An 18287-nucleotide genomic window follows, 5' to 3' on the forward strand; every position below is an offset into this window, starting at 1 on the left:
GCACCAAAAACCCACTTCTATGACACGCAGTTGGTAGTTGACCATGATTGATTTATCGCTAATCCTACTACACTGATGCAGCATGGATGTAAGCAGCAGATTGACCGGTTTCCATTTATAGGGAGAATATCAAAAGACAGGAACAACCATAATTGATTGATTATGAGGTTGGGCACAATGCAAGCAAAGAAAGCTCTCCACCTACCGCTTGCAGTTTAGCAACACAACGCTACACACTTCTCTGATCAGTAAAGTGGAAATGCAAACGTATGGAAAACAAAATATTCTGGGACTGTAATTTAGCACAAATGGTCACTGCAGTAGTCTGTAATGGCCAGAATCACAATGAAGTACAAACTTCCATCGACAACACCTATCCAGTGTTGGCTGGGCCACCACCAGTTCATAAAATGTACTGCAGAAGCATGATGGATGCTCAAATGTTTACGAGATGAATTAGCAATCCCACAAAAGACAGAATGCACCTATAAGATCTATATATGGCACATTCAGGGAGGTGAACACCATCTTAGCTGTAAAGGAACTCCTCTGTCTTTCTGGTACTGCAAGAATAACCTGCAAACTCCTTCCATTCATAAGATCGCTAATAGCAATGTTGCACTTCACATAAAAAAGAAAATCCCTTACTACACGCTACCACCATCGCTCCAATCGTTGCATGTTCAAGAAGTCAAAGCCCATGATGAGTGGGCCATTCTGAGCTATCAGTCCTGCCCACTAGTGCAAGACAGCTCAATACCTGAAAATGGGAACAAAAAACGGATTCGGAAAAAAAAACGGAATATCCGTTATTCTGTCAAATCTTCAAATATTTCAAGAGTCATTCTTCACCTCTTAGGGCACATCAATGCATAAGGACCTCACTCTTGGATACCAATGGGTTTGAGGGCTTTATAAAAAATAAATGATTACCATATTGCATGATAAGTCCAAAGTTGCTTTGCCTTTGTGGAGTTTAATAATAAAAATAATAATAGTTTAGTGTAGTCTTTCAGTTCTTATGAATTCCAGTGAACCTAACAGGCTTTTTGGGCTGCATTCATGTCTAGGTTCTAGCCGACAATCCAACATGAGCTATTAAAAGAACTTTGTTAAACCAATCTTGGAATAAACAGCAACAATATAAAGTGGCCTATCATTTCCCTATCTAGGGGCCATCTAGTGAGCCTCTTTTGGTGATGTGGGCTTTTGTCCAAATACCTTGTGTGAGCTTAGACAACTTTGGCTATCACTTAACAAAATAAAGCATTCGACCACTTAGCATGCACATAAGGTCAAGCACTGTCTACTTATCACTGCACAGATTGCTAGAGAAGTGCTTCTTAACTGCCCCCGCCACTTAGCGATCCTTCTCGAGAGTGGAGGGCACGTAGATCCAGAACATCAGTTTTAGTTCTAACCGCAAGATCCTAACAGACAACTGCAAACATAGAAGGTCAGCCAAAGCTTTGAGTAGCAGTAGTAGGTAAGCCAACTCAACACAATTGCCTAATGATTCGGCGGATTAGACTAACATATGCCTGGTGTGTTATAGAGAGATACATACCTTCCAATGGCACATTAATGTTTTAATTAATTTTATTATTACATTTATAATTACATTTTAGGAATGAAGTTTACATTTTAAATTAAAAGGAAATACTTTCAAGCAAGTAAGAGGTAATATTTGAAAAGTGTGCTCTTGACTCATATACCTAGTTTGTCTTTATAGGTTTCTGTAATCAGAAATGCAAAACAAATTATGTATTTTAATTATTCTAACTAGGAAGAGGCATCTGTGGTTTAAATTAAAAATTCTGTGAGATCTCAGATCTGAGTATGCATATAGTGTGGATATATATATATGCAATCCCTTGGTCACTTAATTCATATTGAGTTGACTCAGAATTGCATCCTTCCAAGATCATAAACACGGGGACACCTGTTGGTAACTGGTTCCTGATCAGTAACTGCTGATAAATTGGTAAATTAGGATTAATTTACTCGTGACTATTATTATTGGTTATTAATATTTTAACTGTTACACTGGGGTAGAAGGTGAAACAAGGGAATACAGACAGATTGTATACATTAGACTGGTGTAACATGTAAAGCAGGGGGTGCTGGGCACTGGGTCCACGAATACCAAGTGTAAATGATATCGCACAGGGTACTGTGCAGTGGATATATTTTAGCCAGGTCTGTTGCAGCAGGGGTAAATATTCACCCAGGAGTATAAGGTGAATCACAGTGTGGGGCCGGACAGGGGGTAAATGCCCTCCAGGTACAGAGGGTGCAGCAAGGGTTGAGGTAAGATGAGTTCACCTACCCATGGGTAGAAGGCGTAGGGAGTGATGAGTGGAAGATGTATGCTACTGATGAGTAGAAGTTGTAAAGTGCAGTGGAAAGGTGATTTAGGTTCAGCAAGGCGTGGAAGGTATTGAACAGGAGTCTGTAACATTTGCTTTTCTAGATGTTTAGGACTACAAATCCCATCATTCTGAGCCATTGAAGGAAAGGGTGCGGGGGTCATCTGAGTTGTAGTCCAAAATATCTGTCGAGCCACAGGGTGCCAACTGTTAGTAAAGAAGGAGGTCATGGGCAGGAAAACACAAGTGGCAGCACAGTGTCCCAATAAGAACCCTACCTTCAACGGAAGCTGGAAAGTTAAGTCAAACAGCACTATTCCTAGAAAAGCCAGGTCTTCAGTCTTTTCAAAAGTTGGATGAGCAATGTCTCTGCTGCGACCCCAGAGATAGCGGTTGTATGAAGTCGAGTTTCAAGGCAAATCCCCATAAAAACAGCTAAAATACATGGGGGCGTTCCCTGTGGGCCTGTGACCAAGACACCTCCTTGCCCACCTGCCTAACTTACTCAGCTGCCTCCACACCTTCGACTCCTTCTAGCATGAGCCTCATTCCCTTGGTATTTGCCTGCTACAGATGTATACTGCTAACCTTTTGTGTACCCCTCACTATAAATATCCCTTGCACACCCAACTGAGGATTCGATGGCATTTGTCAAACCTGAGCTTCAGCATCCATGTGCGTAAGTCTTTTGTGGAAGAGACTTGCAATTGATTTTTTTTTTTAAATACCAAAAACATGAGCTCTTCAGAGATGAAGCCTTTCTTCAGCTACCTTATTCCGCTAGCTGCTACCATTTGAGATCACACAAGTCTCCATTTCAAAAACAAGCCAAACACCATCTGTCTAACATTAAAATAATGGGCATCCCTGCATGGGTCTAATATAATTCACCTAACTTCAAACAAAAAGTAGTTGCCGTAATGAATAGTCAGTCATGCTGCCTTTCCCATACGGACATCAGAAGAACCAGCTTACAATATTAACGGAATTTGGATAGTTCAGGGGCAACGTGCTCGCCTTGGAAACAAGACGACACACAGCAATACCAGTGCGATCCCCGGGTCCACGCTTAGAAACCTCGGGTATTAAGCGCGTTATCATATCATATCATTATACTATTAATCCCAGTGATACTTTCGGAATTAAAACAATCCTCAAATCGACTGCACTTGGAGGTATAAAAAGCACCATTCAGAAGATTATCCGGAATTAACTCAACACAGTAATACCAGGAGACACGTTCTCGTTTTGCTTGAAAGTGATTGTGGCGCATGTTTACCTGTGACACCGCAGTAGGAGTGATTGCTTGCGTAACGTTGATGCACGGCAGACTTTTTGTAAATAACGTGAGGATGGCCGTTGTCGTAGCTGAAGTGTTTGGCATTTTCGGTGATATTGCTTAAAGGCTCAATGAAATACTCTTCATCTTCTGTGGCAATAATGCCATGCTTAAAGGGAAAAGAAAAACAGGTCTAGATTAGCCGAGCATTCCAGCCTTGTGAACACATTAGAGTTTAATAGATGCAGTGTCCATAGAAGGAAGGATGTGTGGCCTAGTGGTTATGTTATTGGACATGATGCTAAACATCCAGTGATTAAAAAGCTAAACAGCTTGAATCCTTGCTTACCCACGTGTATACGCTGGACATTACAAAGTATCTCTCTGTGCCTTTATTTCACTTATTTACTCAAATGTGTAGCACTTAGAAAGGGCCTGGTATCAAATGAGTACTATAAGTGGCACCTCAGAGAATAACAATAGACTGCAGGTAAATATATGAAAAGCCTCCATAATGACACCTCAAATGGACTCCTAAGGTCAACTGCAAAAAGCCATTTAAAAATGAATATTTACCAGCAGTGGACCGCCATATAAATCCCAGTAACAAACTATGCAGCAACTGTTACAAAGTAACACTCAGCTGTATCTCAAAACCAGAGGCCTCCAGGACATCGATCCGCTCCACAAATGCCTGGCTAGAGCTACCATCAAAACATGGATGTCAAACACCTACCTCAAACTGAATGCAACCAAGACCGAATTTGTCCTCATTGATCGACCCACCATACAACAAATCATGCAACAATGGTTGGACAACATACCCCTGGAAGGATTCACCCAACAGATGTCAAACACAGCCAAATCCCTGGGCTCAATTGGTGACAATGGTCTTTCCGTATAAAAACAGACAGTCAAAAAGATACCAACTGCAGGGTTACAGATCACTGCCATCTGCAAAATCAAACCTTCATACCCCTGCATGACTTTTGCGCAGTGGTCAAAGAATTTGTAATATCACACATCAGGGGTGTTGCTAGGTTTGTAAAAGATCTGGGGCTAGAGCCCATTGGAAGTTTGGATGTCACATAACTATATGAAATGAACTTACGCGCAGCGTTGCGGTTTCAAGCTTTAATATTGCTAACTATACTGCTCAAAGTGCTCATACTCATTTGGAAGATTTGCCACTCCAAAGCCTGAATATTTATCCAGTAGTGCTATGTAATACTTTATGAGGTTATATAAGACAAAGAAAAGCCTCTGGACAGAACAGCCAAAGACTTGGTGTGGATTGAGAAGAGCAAGTTACTTACCAACTGGTAACGTTCTTTCGACTGGATGTTCCTCCCACGTATTGCTCATCTATGATAGTCGTATCTCGCTTTGCTGCTTGGGAAAAAAGATTTTCGGCAGAGGGTGCTGTGCACAAGGTCCTGGTGTCAATGTCCCTCGAGGGCCGCAGTGGCGTGTCGATGTCACCAGTAGTATAAATAGCTTGCGCCGCGCCCGTTGGCTAGTAGTTCTGTTTTTACGTTATAATTTGAGGAACCTTCCAGGCATGCCTCAGACTGAAAGTTCTTCGCAAATGCAAAGTGTAAATCACATAAATTGTACAGCGGTGAAGGTTGGGTGGGGCGAGGAGGAATACATGGGAGGAACATCCAGTCGAAAGAACGTTACCAGTTGGTCAGTAATTTGTTCTTCAAATGGATTGTGTCCTGCCACATATTCCTCATCTATGATAGCCTCCCAAAGCAGTAAGAAAATAGGAGGTGGGAGTACTATTTAGCTTTATCATGGATGGAATGAAGTACTGCTTTTGCAGATAGGCCTTCTTGGGAAGATAAAGAATATAAGCAGTAATGCTTAACTAAAGTATCAATTGATGCCCAGCTGAGCAGCTGAGCAGATGACAACTACGGGGACTCCCCTGAAGAGCCGCGGAAGTAGACATGCCCCTCGTGGAATCAGCTCTAAGCCCTTCTGGTGGTTCCTTCCCCGCTAACTTGTAACACTCTACAATAGCTAAAGTAATCCAGCGGGACATAGTTTGCTTTGTCACTGCTAATCCCAATTTAGGACCAGTGTAACCTACAAAGAGTTGGTTATCCTGGCGTAATTTCGCCATTCTCGTTACATAAAAACTCAGAGCCCTTTGGGGTCCAGTCTATGCCACCTCTCCTCCTCTTTGCCCAAATGAGGGGAGGGTAGAAAGTTGGAAGTATTATTTTTTGGGATAGGCGAAAGTCAGAAACTACTTTCGGCAAGAAAGATGGTTTAACCATAATAATTATCTTATCCTTATAGAAAATAGTATAAGGAGGTTTGCATGAAAGAGCCTGCAACTCACTTACCCTGCAGGGTGATGTTAGTGTCACACGAAGGGCAGTTTTCAATGTCAAGAGCCTTAATGGGCAGGAATGTAAAGGCTCAAAGGGTATGGCTGTTAGAAACTTTAACAAGATTTAAATCCCAGGCTGGGACATGAAATGGTACTGGAGGGTGCACGTTAGTGAGACCCTTCAGAAATGGGATAACTAATGGAATCTTGAAATAAGAAACCTCCTCAGAAAAGTGCTTAAAGATGGAAAACGCAGCCTAGTATCCTTTTATTGTACCAATCTGGAACCCCAGATTGTCCAGATGCAATAGGAAGTACAGCACTATAGGAGTGCCACATTGAAAAGGATCCACATTCTTGTCCTTGCACCAGTTACTGAACTGATTCCAACGACAACGGTACAAAGATTTTGTTGCTGGCCTTCTGGCTAAAAGCAAAATCTCCAATACATCGTCCGGCACGTCCCAATCCTTATATCTCAGCCTCTCAGAAACCATGCGTGAAGGTTGAGTGTCTTGACCTCTGGATGGAGAACCCGACCTTCCTCTTGCGAGAGAAGATACTGGCCCTCATTACGACCCTGGCGGAGAGGGGTTTACGCCAGCGTAATGCATGGCGTACCTCTCCGCCAGATTACGACTTTCCGTAGCGCCATGGTGATTTTTACGCCCGGATTTTCCGGCCGGAAAAATCCATGGCGCTACGGGACCTCTTGTTAATTACGCCACCGTAATCTACGGTGGCGTAATTAACGCCTTCCCCACTCCCATTATACCCTATGGGGCAAAAATGGGAATGGGGAAGGGTAAATGGGGATTGGGGACTAACCGCCCCGCCAAGGTCGGAATGGGGCGGTAAGTCCGCCAACCCCCATGGCGGAGTTGGCAGCTCTGCGCCATGGACCATGGTGCAAATTGCACCATGGTCCTCCGCCAGGGTCGTAATGAGGCCCACTCTCTTTGTGGAAGACGTATTGGAGGGCAGATGGACATGTCCAGAAGGTCCGGGTACCACGTCCCCCTGGCCCAATCCGGAGCAATTAGGATCATGGTTTACCCAAACGTTCTCAACCTCCTGATTACATGAGGAATGACGGGGCCTGGAGAAAACGCGTACAGAGTGGAAAATCCCAGTCCACTACGAACGCGTCCCATAGAGCTCCTCTCGGAGAAAATTCCCTTGAGCAATACTGTTCGCACTTCCGATTCACCTCGGTCACAAACAGATCCACTTCAGGGGTTCCCCAAAGGGTGAAGATCTCTTGAAGAACCTCCTGAGCTAGTTCCCACTTGTGGGAGACTGTGCTCTGCCTGCTCAGGGCGTCCGTCGCTGTGTTCTGCTCTCCGGCTAGGTGAACCGCCGACAGAGAGATTCCTTCTTGTATTGCCCAGAACCAGAGCCCCATTGTCTCTCTGCACAGTGGTAGTGACCCTACACCTCCTCTCTTGTTGAGGCAGTACAGGGCCACTCTGTTGTCCGTCATTATCAGGACATACTTTCCCCGTACAGAGGGCAGAAAGGCCTTTAGCGCTAGTCTGATAACCGTTAGCTCCAAAAGGTTGATGTGCAGTTTGGACTCCGATGGAGATCAACAACCGCTGATTGTCAGATTGTTGGCGTGGGCTCCCCACCCCATGCGTGAGGCGTCCGTCACTACAGTTATCTCCGGCCATGGCTGCCGAAAAGATTCTCTCTTGAGAATATTGTCCTTGCAGGCCCACCATAGAAGGTCTTGAGCAACTTTTCCCAGAACCTGCAGAAGATCTGACATATTCCCCGAAAACTAGGACCACTGAGTTCTGTTGGCCCATTGAAGGGATCTCATTCTCAATCTGGCCTGCGGCACCAAAAGAATGCCGGATGCCATGAGGCCGAGCAACCTCAGAAAATCGTAGGCCGATAGACGCTGGGCATTTTTGAATTTGGTTATCATCTGCAGAATGTGTTGAGCTCTCACCTCGGGAGGCGAGGCTTTCCCCGAGGAAGTATCCAAGACCGTTCCGATGAACTGGAGTCTTTGGAAAAGTATCATATGGGACTTCTTGTAATTGAGGGAGAAACACAGTCTGTGTAGGAAGTGGCAGGTGATCCTCAGACTTTCCTGGGCCTGTTCGGGTGAACTAGCCCTGATTAACCAATCGTCCAGGTAGGGGTAGACATGAATCCTCCCTCTCCTGAGACTCGCTGCCACCACTGCCATCAGTTTGGTAAAAACCCTCAGGCGAAGGTTAGCCCGAATGGCAGAACTCGAAACTGATATTGAGAGCCACCAACCGTGAACCTCAGGTACTTTCTGTGCTTGAGATGGATTGGCACCTGAAAGTAAGCATCCTGAAGGTCCAATGATACCAACCAGTCTTGGAGTTGGAGAGCCTGAAGGATCTGAGAAAGTGCAACCATCTTGAACTTGTACTTCCTGAGGAACTTGTTCAAATTTCTTAAGTCCAAGATGGGTCTCAGCCCTACGTCCTTCTTGGGGATGAGAAAATAAGGGTAATACCAACCCTTGTTCCTCTCCGCTACAGGTACATGTTCTATTGGACCTTTCTCTAGCAGGGTTAAAATTTCCTGCACAAGGATGATCCCAAGTCCTCTTTAGAAAAGGAAGGCAGTAACCTTGAGATACTGTTTCTAGTGCCCAAGCATCTGAAGTAATTCCCCGCCATTCATTCAGATACTGAGAGATTCTGCCTCCCACCGGGTCTTGTGGGCTAAAGCCTCAGAGTGGCTTAGAGGCAGCTGCAGCAGCGGCTGAGGGTAAAGTTGCCGCTTCTGAGGCTGATTTAGCACTCTTTCCTCGTCCACCAAGAGGGAATTATCTTTGTCCTTTCTGTACAGCCTGTCCTTTTCTTCTACCAAAGGAGGAGTAGTAACGAAAATAACGACCTATCTAGGAAGATGAGCCCGAATAAGGTCGCTGAGGTTGCCGAATGGAGGTGCTAAGGGACTTAGCCGCCGCCTTGGTGGTCTGCAGCTTCTCCAAGCTTTCATCTGCCTTGCTGCCGAAACAAACTTCAGCCGTCGAAAGGCATGTTGAGAAGCCTGGCTTGCATGTCCAGTGCAAACCCTGACTTTCTAAATCACGCACATCTACGCAGTACCGCGCTTGCAGCCATGGATCTGCTGATGCTGTCAGCACTATCCAGGCCTGCATGGAGACACTCCCCCATCACCTCCTTGCCATCCTTAATTATATTCAGATAGCCTTCCCTTTCTTCGCCTTCTGGAATATGTTCAGCCGCCTCTTTAATACAGTCCTACAGGGTATGGGTAAACCTGGCTAGAGGTGACATTCATGGACTTTAGAGCCATTCTGCCTGAGGTAAACACCTTGCAGGCCCAAGCGTCCACCTTTTTATCCTCTCTATCTGGGGGAATACAGGGATAGGCTGATTGTCTGGATCACGAGGCCTGGATCACGAGGCTTTCAGGTGTAGGGTGTTTCTTGAGATAATCAGGGTCACTGGAAGATGGTCTATACTTTCTGGTAAATCTCCTATTAATAGCTAGCCAGACTCAGGAGTCTCCCCGTTAGCTTCTACCGTCCTTTGTAGGGCCCAATGGAAGGGTATGACTGGGTCTTTTTACGGACCCTGATCCAGGATGTCTGTCATATCATTCTGCTCAAAGGTTGGTGAGGCCATGCTCCAACCCATGAATTCAGTCACCTTGTTCATAAGGTTCCTGTACACTGAATCAGCATGTTCTGAAGGGTCAGGTTTTGCAAACTCCAACTCTGGTAACGTATCTAGACAACTGGCAGAGTGGAGGGAGTCACAGAGGTCCTTCAACCTTGACTCAGGGTCAATTAGTTCCTCAGGAACTTTTCTAGAGCCAAATTTGACTCCTAATGGAGACATATCCCCGTCAGAGGCACTTTCCTCTTCAAAAATAGAGGACATTGACTTAAAAAAGTCAGACCTCGATGCAGGTTTGTAGATTCTTTCCTGTATGTGAATTTGCCTCCAGGGATTCGAAGGAACCGTCGAAGGCATCAACTGTTTCTTCAATGGAGATGCCTTTGACTTTGGCATTGAAGCGATCAGCATCAATGGCTTTGATGAAGTCATCGATAGTCTCAACGTTTTATGTTTCTTCAACTGAACCGGGAATCGACTTGATTCCAGTGTCAAAGTCTTCGACGTCTTGGTGTCGGGTCGAGAATATTGAGTCTCCAACGTACTACTTGCTGAAGTAGTTCTTGACCTGCCTGCATCGTCCAAGCGAGCGACCGTGGTCTGACTCTTGCAAGGCTCTTTTGATGGGGTTGAGGCCGCGTTCACAAAGATTGCCATCATTTCAACCCTGAAAGGATTCTACTTGCAGGGGGAATCCGACCTAGTCGGGCATCGTATCACCTCAGTGGAGGTGTAGGATGATGGAGAGGGAGACCTGTGATGTTTTTTCTTCGACTTCTTAGAAGAAGAAGTCGAAGAATGTCTAAACCGACTCCTCAATTGAGACCTCTTCTGATGTTTGTGCCGAATGGAGTCTCTGGACACCCAGTTTTTTTGTATTTCTTCGAAGAGCCCTTCGAAGCTTCCCACCCCACCGCCAATTTACCTTTTCGTTCGCAAAGAGCTTTTTTAATCATAGAATGACAGGAGCCGCAGTCATCAGTTCGATGGTCTTTACCCAGACACCAAAGGCAAACCCGGTGAGGCTCTGTGATGGACATTTCTGCCCCACAGTCATGACACTTTTTGAAACCTTAGTAGGGGTCGAATGGGTAGATGAAGAGGACATTTTTTTCTCTAGGAAAAAACGAAGCGCACTGTTGTCTCGAAGCGAAGCTCGGAAAAATGGAACTGAAGCCAACAGGTGCGGCACAAGCTATTTGTACTACTGGTGACGTGACACGCCACAGCGGCCCTCGAGGGACATGGATGCCATAACCTTCTGCACAGTGTCCTCTGCCAAAAAAATAAATCAGAAGCAGCGATGCTGGTGAGATACGACTATCATAGATGAGGAATACGTGGGAGGACACAATCCATTCGAAATTGTATTTAAGCAGCAACTGGAGGGATATCTGTTTGCTACATTAACCATACAGGTCACTTACTGCTGGTTGTTGGACTGAAAGGGGGTAGCTAGTGGACTTAGGAAGTGGTGGGACATAACAAATGTAATTATCCAATGTAGCGGGCGAGCAAGCCTCAACTTGACCAGGGTGGTAAGGGGACCCCTCCCCAAGAACATTTTTGAAAAAATGCTGTCAAAATCACACACATTTCAGCATGATTTTCCCAAATAACCAGAAAAGTACATATGTTTCTTAGTAATCTAAACGGCTGCCGAATACTGTACCACTAATAAGCTGCAGCAAGCAGGTGGGATACAAATATCCAGTATAACATAACTAACAAATGAAAAACATTTTCAATTCCAACATACCTTTTTAAACAATTACATTTCTGGTTCATTCCATTTGCATTTTTTTTATTTGCATTTAGCTTTTAAGAAAGAAAAGGAAAAAGAATTTTGCAGAACAAAAGCACTATTTGGCACACTGGAACTTTTTGGATTCTGCATGCGTAACCACTAAAAATAAAAAAGAAGACCCACAATTATACCGAATATCTCCCTTGGAATGGTAGAAGCTTATTGATGCCACAACGCCACCCTACATTGTTATCAATTATCCCATCCGACACCAAAAAGGGAGGCCTGACATTTTCCCCAAAAGAAATAGCACTGATTCTAATGTGGCTTTCTATCTGTGGGGTTGAACTAGAAGACAAGGATAGAATCATGATTGAAATGTTAGCTATCTAGGAAATTGTTTCCACTTGTGCAACTCTCTTTTCACACAGAATCCATAAGCTACCCTGGGATATTGAAAGGATTGCCAACTCACGCTGCACCAAACACTTAGTTCTCATGTACCTCCGGCAGAGATTCAGCACTGGTTGGTCATAGTAGTAAGCATATGTTTTGGTTTGGGCTATTAGGTGCCTTTAGCACCACCTATAAGCCAAAACTAGTGCATTAGAGTACATCTAGGGAGAAATGGCATATGAGGAGGGACACAAAGCTTGCAGGTGGTGTTTGGTTATTTGTCCACCCATTGACTGATAATGAACATGCTAATCCTTATGGGCATTTCCCCCCAGTTTCTGCCCCTCGGCCCCTACCCACCCAAAACACCTCCTCATGGGAACTCTTTGAGCTCGCTTTAATCAAGTCTTCCCATCAAACTTTGCACTCAATGTGCCTGCCAGTGCCTTTTTTAAAGCAGCCATCTGAGAATTAATGACATAAATGGAACTGTAAATGCACTACTGATGTACTAAAAATGTCTTTACCAGGTCTGCCTTCAGCCACTCGATGTATAAGCAGTCTGCATGTCCTTCACTGAAGGTTAAAAACAAGCATTGGCAAAGCCAACAGTTTGAGTTTTTGTGTAGGAATAGGATAGGCACTTACCAGGCACTGCCAGGGTGGTTCTACATGCTCAGAAACAAGCAACCGCTGGAAGATGGTGCAAGTATGGGGCCATTCTTCAGAAACACCCACCTAGTCCCTACATTTTAGCCAAATTATTGGCTTTGCCAATGCTTGTTTTGAACAGAAATGTGGTGCAAGCAGGACACATAATATAAATCAAGCGTCTGAAGGCACACTCGGTGAAGAGGTTTTTCTTTTTATACCAGGAGCTGTTTTATGGCTGCTACTAATGTGTTATCCTTCTGAAGACGGCTTAGAAAGCACACTATCCCCTCCCCAGCCCCCCATCTAGCATAAAGAGATCCCCAGGATGGTGCGGCTTGGGGGGGTGGATCTAAGGATTGTTATACTGTCTCTCGACGCATTTGTAGTGCCTTGTACCTATAGAGTTCTAGAGTTGGTCCTAGTGTACTGGGTGTGGAAGATGTGTTGGTGGTATCAGAGTGCACTATGAGTCAGCCTGGGCCTGGGAGAACAAGGGTCTAGATCGCAGGGTAGGAGGGGAGGCTCACTATGTGTCCCTGTCCAATCGAGGATGCTGGTGGCTTACTTCTAGTTCAGGGGCAAGGGTCTGCAGATTAGGGCCCAGACTCTGCAGCTTGACTGCTTTTTAGCTGTCGTGTTCCTCTGCCGCTTTGCTCGTGTTTGTCTCTTCTCCCGTTTTAGGTTCTGACTTCTGCACCTGTTATTGCTCTTGGCTCGGTTTTCTGCTGTTGGATGTTGGGCATTTGGCACCTGACCTGGATGCGTTTTTATGACGTCATCTATTGCCACATAGATCTGCGTCCTTCGCAGAGGCTTTTCAGGGTACTATTGACACTTTTCCCACTCTTGTTGGGTCATCATGTCCCTGACACTTGTTGATAGCTGTCGTACTAATTTCTGGGCCTTCAGCTGAGATTGGGGACAACTAAATCAAAGTTTTTATAATCACTGTATGAATTGTCACGAACATTGCTTGCTAAAATTGGCACAGATTTGGAACTCCTGATTAGTAATCCTGTTCAAGTGAAAAATAGAATTAGATGGGCTGATTGGGCAGAAAATATGGTAAAAGTAAAAGTTCATTTTTATACTCCGATATGGTATCAAACTGGAAGTCGGTGGGTGCATTGGAACCATATTTAGTTAAATTTCCAGGGAAAAAATGGAGGTGCAATGTTATGCGGTTTCGTTTTAATGTACTGTCCACTGGGAAAATACAAGAAATTAGAGATAAACTGGGGAAAGGTCATGTTTCATGTCGTTTCTGTAAGAGTCCAATTATAAAAGAAACTTTAAGACATCTATTGTTAGAATGTGAATGTATTAGCAAGGAGCGTGAAACCTACTTCGGAAAGTTTGCATTACCAACTGTGAGATACTTTCCAGATGTAATTTGTAATATGCTTCATGGCAACTCAATCCCTCTAAAAATCTCAATTGTACGATTTCTGTCGACTGTATGCAAGTTGATATTATAAATTTAGTCTTTGGAAGAATTAGGATTTTATTCTTTGTATGTTCTTTTTTCTCTTGTATTTGGGTATTTGCCTGTTTTGTAAAGGTTTTGTTCTTGAAACCAAATACAAATACAAAAATAAAAAATAAATAGCTGTAGTAAAGGGCCGCTAGGTGCCCTTGAGGAAGGGTCGTCACTACCTGCGCTACAATCTGCAACACCTTTGGCGCTATGAAGGGCTGAGGCCTGGGACACACTCTCTTAGCACTTCACAACAGAAGAACCAGATTACAATGTGCAACTTTAAAACAATTTACTAGGCCACAGGGAATGAAGCAGGGGTGCAGAGGGTGTGCATGCATGCAGACTAAGGTAGAGCGCCGATTTACGGGTTTTCACCCTTGCCCGCTTTATTCATGGCTTAGATAAGAACACATTGGGTCTCATTACGAGTTTGCCAGTCTGGATAAAACGGTACCAGTAAGCTTGCTGGTACCGTTGTATCCGGATCGTCACATTCTGAGTTCTGCTCGCGGGTGCCTTTCATTCCGCCAGGTCTGACCTGGAGGAATGAAAGGCACCCGCAAGCACAGCATGCCTGTAGCAAAGGAACTGTTATGAACAGTGCCGGTGCCAGGGGCGTTGCTAGGGGGGGGCTAAGGGGGCTAAAGCCCCTGATCTTTTGGTTGTAGCCCCGGATAGAATCTCAGGAGCTACAGCCAAAAGATTAGCTAGCCCCCAGTCCCAACAGTTTCGACATCAGCGTAGCCCCGGGTCTTTTCCAGACCTAGCAACTCCCCTGGCCGGTGCTACAGGCATTCACATTCCCATTGAGCCCTATGGGGCTCAAATGGGAATGGGTATCACCCGATTCCGGCACCCGCGAAAGGGCAATTACCAGGTCCGGTGGGGCCGGAATATCACGGTAATTGCCCATTCTTGCAGGGCTACCGCCAACCTTGTAATGAGGCCTGTGCCCCTGTGGGAAATGGGCAGCCTTTGCATTGGCAACAAGTGCGTACTGTGCATTAACAAAATCCACTACGGAACACGCAGCAGGGCATGCAGTTGTACTCTTCTTAAGCAGTGCAAGTGCGTGCATTAATATAAATCCACTACGGAAGCTGCAGCGGGGCATGCAGTTGTACTCTTCTTAAGCAGAACAAGTGCGTGCATTAATAAAATCCACTACGAAACCCGCAGCGGGGCATGCAGTTGTACTCTTCTTATTAAGCAGTGCAAATGCGTGCTTTAATAAAATCCACTACGGAAGCTGCAGCGGGGCATGCAGTTGTACTCTTCTTAAGCAGTACAAGTGCGTGCATTAATACAATCCACTACGAAACCCGCAGCGGGGCATGCAGTTATACTCTTTTTAAGCAGTGCATGAAGTAAAGACAACAGATTTGAGAAACGTCAGGCATTCAGAGATGTGCTAGTCAGTCCTAATCCATTCAAAGCATTTCCGGCCTGCTTAGACATGCCAGCACTGAACATTAAAGGCCCAAAGGGCACCTACACTGTGGATCCTTCCACATGTTTCATTATTTTCATAATGGCTTCCCCCACTCCCTCTGAGGTCAATGTCTGGACATGCTTTCACTCTTGACCATCTTAATAAACTCAATAATCTGTTATTTATATAGCGCTTTCCCCAAAGCGCTGTTCCTGTATGACTGGCAATATATTACCACAGTATAACCTAGTTAGGCTAGATGCGCATGACATGGGCTGGGCCACGCGGCAGCTCTTAAATTCTTCACAGGAGGGGGCCGGAGGGGGGTAGGTGACGGCCGGGGGTCACACAGGCAGGTGGTGGCAGCTCGAGCACGGAGCTCCTCACAGTCCACTGTCTGTAGGCATGGGGCGTCTCTCACACCTGCTACTGCACATGTGCGCATGGGAGGGAGAGACAGGGCATGTGCGTTTGGGCCCCTGATGGTGGCTCGGCTCCCTATGTGCAAGCGCAGACTGCCAGCAGCAGCAGCACGAGTAGATGCAGGCTGGCCAGCCCAGAGGCAGTGATGTTCGTGTCATTGATTCTCAATTTAACCACGAACATTGCTGCCTCCTGGCCTGCATCTACCCGTGCCATCAGCCAGTCTAGTAATTTCAATTTCCATTTCCTAAGTTTCCAGGCAAATAATGTTTGGGGCTAGCCTTTAGTTGTAGCCCTGTGATCTTCATCCGGGGCTACAAGCAAAGGATCCGGAACTATAGCCCCTCTAGCCCCCCCTGTTAACACCCCTGTCACACATCAACGGGGGAAACATCCCCTTACATGGCTACCAGCCACAAATATATACACCTTCAAGGCAGCCCACCATGTCCCTCATTAGAGGGTCTCACAAATTCGACTGTATCCCTCCTACACTGCTTGAGCTTTACTGGCTCCCGCTCCATGCTAAGATCATATTCAAAACTGCACCTACATAGATGTCAGAAATAGAACACCAACATACATAGCAGTTAAACTCCACAACTCTAGAGGCTGTCGCACCTAACTTAGCAAAACTATGAAAAGTTTGCAGTCTAAGATAGCTGTAAAGCAAAGACTCACAAGCAGTCCTCCTACCACATCTAAATATCTGTGAAAAGCTTGAAATACCCCCACCATCCTCCATTTCTGCAAACAGTAAAAAACACTAAAAACATGGTTCTTTAAACAATACTTGTTAGATGATTAAAAATCTGCGGTACTGTATACAATACCAAGCCTAATGCTGGTGTCTCCTTTTTGAAAAGCACTCCAGTGCTTTCGAGCTAAGTTTGCGCTATAAAAAATAAAATTAGTAAATCAAAAATAAAATAGCAAAAAAAATTCTGAAATGGCTCTATGAGATGTCTCGCTCTCCTCTTAATGTGTGCGCCTCTAGGGAGGAGGAGCTGCCACAGAACAAGGAACCAGGCCTGCTTATGCCTCTATCCTTCTGAGACGGTAAAGAGAATACCAGAATAGTGGGCAATAATTCTTAACTCTACAACTGTTTACCAAAGAGCTCTGATATCACTGCCTCATTAGGCAGTGCTATACAAACCACCCATTATAAATATTATTATTATTAGTATTATTATAATTAATCACGTCAATGTTTTCAAACAAAAGGAGGAATGATACCACTCCTGTAAAGTGATATACAAAAGAAACTGGGCATTTGCATCTATCGATCCACAGTGTAGCCAAGCACAGACTTCCTGTAACCACTCCCACTTAATCCCAACTCGCAAACTCTTCCCGAAGTTCCAGGAACGGCCCCAGGAAGCAAAAAAATGCCATCACGCCCTGCTAAAAAAATAACAATGCTGAATCAGCGATACTGATGAATGCAAGACCTACATTGGCTACCCCTTTGTGGAGGGAAAATGGGAAATGAAAAGGTTGTGAACTTCCTTGACTGTTACTACAGTATTATGGTGAACAAGCCCTATAACCTGCCATGTTTAAATACTGTTTCTTGCTTATGCGAGGCGAAGACTGTAGGATGTACTGCGCATGTCTTTGCAATGAAGGCCTCTCGCCTAGCTTGTCCGAATGCTTGCCTTTTCATCTCTCGCTTCTGACGCGTTTCCCTTTTGGCATATGCAAGTGTGTTATAGGCTCTTGCTTTCTTAGAAAAAGCGGTACTGGTGGCGAAAGTCATCATATTGCTAATGGTCTTGTCTGCTTCAAAGTTTTTGGGAATCTTTAAGGAGTATATTCACCTTGACTAACTGCTTACGACAAGTTCACCTCTCTCATAACACTGGCTTACATGAAAGAGCACAGCTGGTATCAAAGGCTGATACAATGAGGTTTTGTTCTCTGCCAGCAGGATTAATTCAGTATGTAACCATAACCTGTTGGGGCCACCCCTTCTATTGGAAAGTTTGTGTTCTGTTGGGTATAAGAGTACAGGACATGGAGGGAAGGGAGCACTTTGGAATTTGAGTATTGTGTTACTGCTGGGTCCCTGCTGTCACTGCTTTTTACTAATAAAGTGTTCACCAATCCACTGGAGTAGTGGGTGATCATTTTTCCACGACACCTAGCATAACGAAATTTCACAAAGCCATTTTCACCACACCACACTCCAACCACTTTCAATAAAAATTGCTTACTAATTGACTACAAATACATCTACACTCTTGCCAAGGGACTGAAATCACTCTCAGAGATGTCAGAAAGAGATACTCAAAGCCTATGATCGAGGTCTTTCCCACTCCCGGATTTTTTCAACTTCTCTGCGTCATTGGATACTGTTGGCCACTGCATACTAATATAAAACCGCAATGCATTTGCAGTCTAGATACCACAACCATGGTAATCCAAGGCTCAAAAGGTTGTGAACAGAAGTGTGCCCTAATGTGCGTCGCGCTTACAGTGTGGCAGTGTCCAGACCGCCAGAAGCAGGCAGCCAGAACCCG

General features: G+C 44.9%; 1 protein-coding gene across 1 annotated transcript in view; it reads right to left on the reverse strand.

Moving 5' to 3' along the window:
* Positions 1–18287, reverse strand: part of ADAMTS6 (ADAM metallopeptidase with thrombospondin type 1 motif 6) — a 2426739-nt gene that overhangs the window by 1956864 nt on the left and 451588 nt on the right. The window contains exon 4 of the mRNA XM_069627350.1: positions 3649–3817. Coding sequence (XP_069483451.1) covers positions 3649–3817 — 169 coding nt within the window. The remainder of the gene's footprint in view (positions 1–3648; positions 3818–18287) is intronic.

This window comes from Ambystoma mexicanum, chromosome 6p (genome assembly GCF_040938575.1).
Source record: "Ambystoma mexicanum isolate Mex_15411 chromosome 6p, UKY_AmexF1_1, whole genome shotgun sequence".
NCBI classification, from domain to species: Eukaryota; Metazoa; Chordata; class Amphibia; order Caudata; family Ambystomatidae; genus Ambystoma; species Ambystoma mexicanum.